This window comes from Camellia sinensis, chromosome 5 (genome assembly GCF_055761805.1).
Source record: "Camellia sinensis isolate YWXY chromosome 5, ASM5576180v1, whole genome shotgun sequence".
Classification (NCBI taxonomy): Eukaryota; Viridiplantae; Streptophyta; class Magnoliopsida; order Ericales; family Theaceae; genus Camellia; species Camellia sinensis.
Window position 1 is genome coordinate 104,378,221 of NC_138965.1, and position 9,671 is coordinate 104,387,891.

General features: G+C 33.7%; 1 protein-coding gene across 2 annotated transcripts; it reads right to left on the bottom strand.

Moving 5' to 3' along the window:
- Positions 1-7,065, bottom strand: LOC145790772 (uncharacterized). 2 transcript variants are annotated; one of them, XM_082869450.1, is made up of 5 exons: positions 6,750-7,065; positions 2,429-2,971; positions 2,112-2,337; positions 889-1,259; positions 1-785 (listed from the first exon to the last, which is right to left on the bottom strand). In XM_082869450.1, the coding sequence occupies exons 2-5, from the start codon at positions 2,969-2,971 to the stop codon at positions 189-191; spliced, it is 1,737 nt and encodes a 578-aa protein (XP_082725576.1). In that variant the 5' UTR covers positions 6,750-7,065; the 3' UTR covers positions 1-188. The 2 variants fall into 2 exon arrangements, with proteins under 2 accessions (XP_082725576.1, XP_082725575.1); XM_082869449.1 differs by lacking the exon at positions 6,750-7,065 and adding an exon at positions 6,079-6,267.
- Positions 7,066-9,671: the final 2,606 nt, after the last annotated feature.

A 9,671-nucleotide genomic window follows, 5' to 3' on the forward strand; every position in this document is an offset into this window, starting at 1 on the left:
TTGTAGAAATATAAATCTACCATTCATCATTTCAAAATAAGCATTCCAAGTAGCATATTGCAACATGAAGTAGCAAAATATGAGTAGTTCAACAAAAAAAAGTAGCAAAAAGTCAAGTCCTTATTACATGCATTAGAGTAATAAAAAAAACTAAGTACGTAGAAGGACATAAAAGAGCCACGAGTCTATCATGGAGCACTCCTACGTAGCAACCTCATCACCCACCTTAGTTTGTCATCATGTGTCAAGCTGAAGAACATGTCGAGCTTTTGAGCACTTTGTGATATGATCTCACAAGCATCTAGCCTTTCATCAAGAGCAATTGGCAACTTAATGAGTTCATCATTCAAACTTGCCCGTTTAGATGCGAGATCATGTTCATAACCCATTCTTCGACCAATGAAATCCAACTTTTCATTGGTGGCAGAAAATACCTCACCCAACTTGTTAGCAATCATAGACAACCCTTCCACTACATCATCATTGCCTCTAGGCCTCTTCTTGTTGTCATTCTTTTTTGTAGAACTTTCAGGTGGTCGTTGACTTGATGAGCTGGAGCAATTTATTCCCTCGCCGATATGACTACTAATACCCATATGTTCAAGAAATGTGCCATCATCTGCAAGACTATTGAACAACAATTCTTCCTCAGCATTTATAGCATCAACTGCATCAGCAGGCCCTTCAGCAAACTCCCCCGTAGCTCGATCCTTACCAAATATGTGGATCCATGAGTCGAAATACGGAAAACTTTTGTTTCGTAGATTTTTCGCATCGCTCTCTCTCTACAATAACTAATTTCAATTAATATCTCCAACTTAAGATTAAAGAAAAATGAATTAAAAAATTAATAACTTATACAAAGTAACTTAAAAGAAAGTATTTTACCCGAACATATGCTTCCCAGACACTATCACTCTCAACATCAATTCTTTTTTCGGTGTCATTCCATCCAAAACCACTAGTACCAAGCATTCCTGCTACACAGTTGTAGTGCTTCTTCCATATCTTTATCTTTGATTCGATGTGGGGAGTGCCGCGGAGGTTTGTCCCGGGTAGCATCTCCAACAATTTCTCTTCTAATTTCATAAGGTAGCCGGCCTTGAAGGCATTGTCCTGTTTCATTCCATTGTTGACAATGTGCATCAAGGCATTAATAAGGCATTGCTCTTCTCGTGGGCTCCACAATCGCCTTGGTTTTGACGGATCAACTTTCTCTTTTACTTTTTTACGAGAACTAGACACTTCACTATCCATGCCTAGCAAAGAAGAACAAAGAAAAGTGTGCATGTTAGTCTCCATTATATGATTATCAACCTGTTAATGTTCCAAAACAAGTCAATACATAAATGGATTTAATAATCAAAAAATTTCATACCCATACATGCATGTAACAAATCCATGAGACAAAAATATCGTCACTTAAAAAATATGCAATCACCAACAAAAACCATACAATTTTTGCAAAACATGGTTCAACATCCACAAGCTAATACAAGTTCCAAGTACAAATCAAATGAAACTACATCATACTTGTAATAAGTACTTTTACAAATATTGAAACTATCATTTTCATGCCTCCCTACTAGCCAACCAATTGTTATATAGTTGCATTGCAAGTGTATCCCGCCACCCAGTCCACTCATTAGATGTCTCAACGGTGTCAACAAAATCATCTCCCAATTGAGGTTGATCTTCTATGTCATTATTTAGCCTCTCTTCTATTGGGTCAACCGGCATCTCTCGACGAATGAGGTTGTGTAACAAACAACATGCTGTGATAATACGGTTTTGAGTTCTAATGGGGTAGTATGATGCACAACGAAGTATTGCCCATCTTATTTTCAACAAACCAAAACACCTTTCTATGACATTTCGAGCTGATGCATGTTTCATATTAAAAAATTCTTGATAACTAGTTGGAGTGGCCCCTGCTCGCCAAACAGACAAATGGTATCGTTGGCCTCGATAAGGTGCTAGGAATCCTTGTCCATTTGTATACCCGGCATCTACTAGGTAGTAGTACCCTGTATGAGATGTTATATATTAGAATCTATTATTAAATAAAACTTAGTAATTCCATCAAGCAAAGTTAATTATTTATTAATTACCAGTTGGAATTCGTAAGCCATTGGGTCGATTAATCGCATCCCTCAAAACCCTAGAGTCTGCAGCTGACCCTTCCCACCCCGGCAACACATATATGAAGTTCATGTCCTGAGAGCAAACTCCTAGAACATTGGTAGCAATCTCCCCCTTCCGCGTTCTATACCGTGCTTGGTAAACCACTGGTACACGGACTTTAATATAGGTTCCATCAAGTGCTCCAAGACAATTCTAATACATAGAAGACATTGTAATAATTATGAATTGTAAAAAAAAAAAATGTGTAATGTATTTTATTAAATGTTTTACAAACTACATTTACCTGGAAGCAATTCCACCTTGGATCAGTGCATGCTTGTGTTATAGGATTTGGTGTCCTAAGTAAGTGGCCTTGAAGGCGCAACACAGCTTTTAGGACATCATTGAAATGTCGACTTACAGTCTCTCCGGACCTAAAGAAATTGAACTTAAGTTTTCGTACTTTCAAGTCATGTGCCAAGACATAGAGGAACAAGGCCATCTTCTCTTCTAAGGTAACATGCTTTGAATGCCCCAACCCGCCTATTGTACGAACCATATGGCATAACGTCATAAAACAACGCCTATCCATACGAAGTTGTTCAATGCATGTAATGTCGCTTTCTCTCACTAGCCGATTAATGTGGTCCATTTGTTCTTGCAATCGATTGGGCCCTCGAATAACGGTACGAGGATACTTATGAATGTACCTCTTCAAGACAATTTCAATGGCAATATATGCTACAACGCATAAGGTGTACAATTCTTGCATTACAACTTGCAACACTACGTATAGCTCAAGCTCCTCATTACTCTCATTTCCAAAACCATCGAAATTGTACTCCATCTATGCAAATAGTGATGCACATTAATATATTAGAGTACAAGAAAACTTCATAATTCCAAAAAAAAAAAATTAACAAAACAAAAAAAAATAATAATAATGTAGAACATATGAGCATAATAATCTCTATAAATATATTCTTAAATTGGGATTCATTAGTAACTCAATTCATTAGTAATATAATAAGCCTAGTTTTTCCCTTTTTGCAGGTATGTTTTACTCAATATCTTTTAAAATATAAACGATTTAAATTATCGAATTGGATCTTGAATTAAACCTAATAAGATGCGCAACAGTTACCTTGGAAATAAGACATGGCTATACGAACAGCTTCTAAGTCCAGACTAATTAATAAGACATGGCTATACGTCACTGGAAAAGTATATGTTGTTAAAAAAGAATTTTGATGAAATGTATATGTTGTTCCATGTTCTTTGACACATTGGAAAAGTGATGCATTTTTATAGCTGTGATATCCATATAGAAGCGAATTAAAAGTAGAAATGAAAATTTCTATTGCTCAGCAATAGTTGTCTTCAGCTAAAAGTGGGTCACTGTTGACTTTTATGTTATATGCATTTTCCTTACAAAAAAAATTACCGTGTACCTATGCACAAGGCCTCTCATACTGTGGTTTAGTGTTTTACATACTGGTATCGTCCAATATAGAGGAAACATATTTTCTCTTTGAGCCCTGTAGCATGCCTGAGCTACGTGAATCCAAGAATAATGCAACTCCTAGATCTTTCCATATAGACATGCTTTCTTACAATTTCAGCCATATGTAAAAAATGTTACAATCAGGAATTACTAGTTTAAATTAGGACCCATCACCATCATGTCAAATTAGCAGACCATAATCTGTGTGACTAAATTGACCTGTTAGTGATGTTCTTCAGTTGGACTATGGAATGGGAGAATTTATTTTTAAACAAGGTTTTAACATGTTACTAATACTATGCTTCAAATGTAATAGTAGTGGTAGATTTCTGAAATTGTGTTTGATGCATAGTTTTTACAGTCTTTGTCTGGTTCAATTTCTTAATCTTGGACTTCAAACGTAAATTTACTGTGATATGATTAGTGATAAGTGTTGATTTAACCAGTGGTCTTTTTCTGGGACAGACTAAATGACTTATTCTTAAAAGCCCAATGGAGTAGTATTGTGTTAATTATACTTTAGTCGTTTATGAAATGCAGACATAATATTTATTGAGATACAAAATAATAACCAAACTATTTTTGTTTTGGTTTCCTGAAAGCATAGGCTTCTTTGGCATGGGCACCAGGTCATGTATAATCAACTTGCTTCCTGGATGGTTTATGGGATTCTTAATGACCAGCATGGAGAATTTTTCATTAGCAGGTAACAGATAATAATGAATTTTTATGTGATTTCCTCCCGATTCCAAATGCAAACAGGCCTTCATGCTTTTCTTGTTTGTGGGTAACTTATATGAATAAAATCAATTTTTTTTTTTTTTTTGGCTTTCTTGTTGGTGCTTTAGAATTTGAAGGAGAAGCACAAGATAAACGATATTTAAGTAGAAACAATAAAAGAAAATTGAGAATGAAAATGAGGAAGAAAGTGAAAAGTAGCAGGAAAAAAAGGATCAGCATCTAATGTTCTTAGTTCTTACTATATACAATTTGGAGAGGCATAATGTCATGGACCTTATGTTCTTTTGTCCTATTGTGCCTCTTGTGATGGCTATCTAAGTTCACATACATAGAGATGTAAGAAATTATGAACAAGGGAACTTTGAGAATTTACTCTACTTTTCTGTAGATAAAAGCTGACTCCTTTCCCTCACTTTGTTGTAGTGATTGACTAGTTGAACATTTTCCATTTAACTCTTTTTGTTTATCTTTATTATTGTATGTTTTTTGACTTATTGGTTTTGGGGAGTAGGATTGAAATTGGGTATGTGGTGTTTGTTTTTTCTCAAGGCAGGAAGACAGGGACACAGAACATGACTCATCTCATTCAGATATGCTTGAAAAGTTTGCACGCATGTCAACTAATGATGCATCTCTAATGGATTGGCACTTGGGATTTCACATTTCTTTGGTACATTAAAACATATTTCTTGCATTATTTACCTTAAGCAGATTGCTACCATTTTATTGATTTTCTTTGTTGTATATCTCAATTGGAACACAGATTGGTGATGATTTGGTTTTTCTCATCAACTTCCATAGGTCTTTATTTGGTTTTGTGTGTATGTGTGCATGAATTATTTTTTTTGGGTTATCTTGCTGGCTGTGTACTAATTTATGGACCATATTTGATGTTGCAAAGCTTATTAGGTTTAATTCAAGATCCAATTCGAACAGCTTCTAAGTCCAGACTGATTTTTACATCAATATATTTCTTTTTGCTAATTTAAAAAAAAATAAAATAAATCCAAGTCCAATTAATTTGTATCGATAAAAAGAAAACAGAAAAATAGAAGAAGCTAAGTCCAGTTTTAAATCCATTCAAATCAATAAAAATTCCTACCCTATCTATCAGCAATTTCCATGTATGAACACAGAGGATTTAACACAGAGGATCTATCATTTCACAGAGGATTCAACACAGAGGATCTAACACAGAGGATTTATGAACACAGAGGATTTAACACAGAGGATCTATCAGCAAATTCCTAACCTATCTATCAGCAATTTTCATGTCATGAAAATGAAAAGGCTATCAGCAATTTCCATGTATGAACACAGAGGATTTAACATTTCAAACCCCAAGAACACTCAGCACTGATGACAGTTACCAACGTATTATAGCATTCAACTTTGTCATCCAATAGCAAGCAACATAGTCCAAACTTTGCCTAATCTGAGATTTCAATATGAACTCACAATCAATAATATGAACTCACAATCAACAAATCTGAGATTTCAACAAATCTGAGATTTCAATATGAACTCACAATCAACAAATCTGAGATTTCAATGTGAGTGAAAAACTCATAACCCTAGATATGGATCTATGAAGATGAAGAGAGAGAAAGAGCAATAATGTAAAACAAAGATTCATAGCAAATCAAACCATGTAATAGCACCTTAATTCAAACCGAACATCAACGGGAAAAAAAAAAAAAATTACTCACTGAAATTTGTTGAGATCAACGAATCAACAAATGGTGGATCCAAATCGATGAACAGTTGCTCTAGATTTGTAAATGGTGGCTCTAAATCGGTGATCAGTGGCTCAAGCTCGGCGATGAACTTTGAAGACTCTCATCCCATCACAGCAATGTCGAAGAAGTGAAGGTTGCGATGTCGAAGAAGTGAAGTTTGTAGAATAAAATAATCAACAAATATGATACATAGTGAGGGTTAATTTGGTCATTTGAAGAGTTAATCCAGACTTTGGCTAATCCCCCAATTTATATCCCACCCCTCTTTGTGGGATTGAATAATCCATCAAATGTGGGACATCATATCCGAAAGGATTGTTAATCCGTACTTTAATTTTTTAACCAAACATCGGATTAATAATTTTCTTGGATTATTAATCCAATCCTAAGCCCATGTCCATCCAAACAAACATGACCTTAGTTGATGTTTGTTTGTGCAGGTACAATTTTTTTTTTGTCAGTAGCTATGTATTTAGTTTTTGTTGGGTTAGGGCATGGGGCATGCCCCTTGTATTCTTGTAAATTCTGTCTTTTATTTATGATTTATTCACCCAAAAAATCTCTTGATCTAAAGCAAAGAACAACTTTACACAAAATAAGATCAAAAAACATATTATAAAGAAATATAGAAAATAAGTTACCTAATCTGCGAATCCAATACTGAAACCAAGAAAAATACAATTGACGATTAGCATCTAGATAGCTTGAGCAAACTCATACATCTCCCAACAGTATCGACGATTTTCTTCTCAATTTTCTTGTCATTGTCAAAACAACAAGCGACGAGAAGATATATATATATAGAGAGAGAGAGAGAGAGAGAGCAATCCATTCTTTGTGGTGTGACGCCTCTTTCCAACGGTGTCGCCCAAAAAATTTCTTAGAGGAGTGGTGAACTTGGACAATTACGATTCGAATACATCAGCCATAAACTAGACGATCAAAATGAGAGAGAGAGAGAGAGAGAGAGAGAGAGAGAGAGACCTGTAGAGAGTAAATAGTTGGAGATTTCAGAGGTCAAGGTAGCGTTTGGTAGAGTTTTAAAATTATGATTTGATAATAGAGTTATATTTTGAGTTTGTGAGTTTTGGAAATATGATTTGAGTATGAAAAATTGGTTTGGTTATGAGTTTTGAAAAGAGTTTGAAATTTTTGATGTGACGTATAATATTTGATTCAAAAACTTATAACTCATAACCAAACACGCAACTCAAAATTCTATTCAAAACTCATAAAAAAATTTAAAAAAATTTGAAAATATTTTTTATTTAAAATATAAAAATAACAGGTGCCAAAAAAAAAAAAAGAACATTGTTCCGGTCAACTGGCCAGATGTTCAAGGGGACATCCGGGAGGATGATCGGGTAGATGTGTTTGCAAAAGTGGGTGTCGAATCAATTTTTAAAAATTATAACCAAACACCTACCTCAAACCAAGCGGTAGAATTAACTTTGAAAAGCTCTTCCAAACAAAGCCCAAATTTTTTACGGAAATGTAAAGACAGAAAGAGGAGAGAGAATATGTTTTGGTTGACTCACCTCCATGACCGTTTGAAAAGAGTGATAGAGTGCTTGTTGGGCACAATTTGTACAAATAATGCACTGTCCTCATGGACCAAGCAAATTATGCGTTCTAAACAAAAAGGCCCTTGATCTATACCCTTAAAAGTCTATAAAATAGGCCTATAGCTTGAACACCCTAGTTTTTAAAGATGCCAAATTTGAGGATGTTAAATTGCACTATAAACTATCTAAAAATAAAAAATAAAAAATTGTTTTTCTTTGTTTTTTTTTGTTTCAAAGTGATAAGGTAGTAGCACCAAGGCGTGCAAAAAATATTTTTAGAGGTGACTAGGGTTGCATAGGGTATTCAAAACATTTTACAAAACTAACCAATGTTATTCTTAGAACTAGCATCTTTATTTGGGAAAATTTTACTATACACACTCTGTATTGTCTGCACCTCTAAATTATGTCATTTTCTTTATTAATTATGACAAATTTTCTTTTTGAGTTACGATTTTATTTTAGTTATGACTCATGATATCTTTAGTTATGCCTCATGTGTTGTTTGGTTATAACTTTTTTATTTTTATTTTTTTTAGTTATGATCCAAAAAGTATAAAATTATATCATTTTTTTTAATTATAAAATGCATATGATACATAGTTTTTCCCATTTATTTAAAACTAATATGTATATACATGTATTAGAACTAACATTTTTTTTAGTTACCTTCTAGTGGCGCCACCCTTGTTATATATTTTTCTCTACTGTATAAGTTGTTCCTATCATATTATTAAAAATGATTTTATAATTTTGCGTTATGTTTATTAGTAAAAAAATAAAAATAAATTGTGTTTGTAAGTATTAATAATACATGTAACCATAATAATAATACGGGATTAAACTTAACAGGATCTTGAATTCAATACAACTCAAGAATAAAACGAACATATCTTTGTCAGCCATTGAATTAGAGAAGTTGAGAAAATACCCCTAATAGTTGAATCTTGAATTCTTGGCTCACCTTCTTCTCTCTGTCTCTCTTAATTAGGATGACTATAAAACTTAAAGTGATGGAAAAATACTCATGATATGAAAGGGGAGTCACCCATCCTTATATAGAGGAGAGAAGAGGGCCAAATAAACTCTATCAGAAAAATTCCTAATCCATTAAGGTTTCCTTCTTATCTTAGAAGAGTGATTATATTAAAATTCTAATTACTGAACTTTATATATAATATTGGCTTTATCTAATTATGGAGTCCAAATAAAATAAAACATATAAAAAAATGTAGGCTATTGGGCCACACTAGAAAATAAATCAAACATTCTCCCACTTGGCCCATTAAGCCGATTATGATGCAAGTATGAGTTTTTCCAAAAAGTATGCAACTTATAAAATTTTTTGACTCATTGGATTCCACACTAAAAACTTTGACACGTGATCATGAATTTTAAAAATAGCCAATAAGTTCAGATATAATAGAAACTATAATACTGTGATTGTTTCAGATCACCAATGTGAGTCATAGCGGTTATATAACATTTATGTCATATTTCCTTCTATGCACTGCACCCTTGATAACCTTCACCAACCCAGTCCTTTATCGGGATATATAATTATTTTCCTGAAAGGCCCCTGTAATTTGTCTTGTTAAGACATTCCCTGTTTATCAATATTCAAATTAATGTGTACACACACTTTAAGAAACAGGAAAAATAGAAACAAAATTATTATTGCGCAAATAGTGTCAAATAAAAATAAGTACTCACGATTAACCATACACATTAAGGGTTGCTTAAAAGACCCATCCTGATAACATACTCTTTGCATGTCTTTGGTGACAATCCCTTTGTGAATGGATCAGCAATCATAAGAGAGGTGCTTAAGTTTTCAATTAACACTTGTTGTTTCTGGACTCTTTTTCTAACAACTAAGTACTTTACTTCCATGTGTTTGGAACCACTAGAGTACTTTCCATTCTTAGAGAAGAAAACTGTTGTGGTATTGTCACAATATATCTTCAGCGGCCTGGCAATTGAGTCAATAACACCAAG

What these genes read in the sequence shown, in the direction of transcription:
- LOC145790772 (XM_082869450.1), bottom strand. Translation starts at nt 2,971, where the DNA reads ATGGAGTACAATTTCGATGGTTTTGGAAATGAGAGTAATGAGGAGCTT. An exon ending in CAAGGTGGAATTGCTTCCAG is followed by an intron (nt 2,338 to 2,428) that starts GTAAATGTAGTT and finishes TCTATGTATTAG; the next exon opens with AATTGTCTTGGAGCACTTGA. An exon ending in TCTGGGAAGCATATGTTCGG is followed by an intron (nt 786 to 888) that starts GTAAAATACTTT and finishes TAGTTATTGTAG; the next exon opens with AGAGAGAGCGATGCGAAAAA.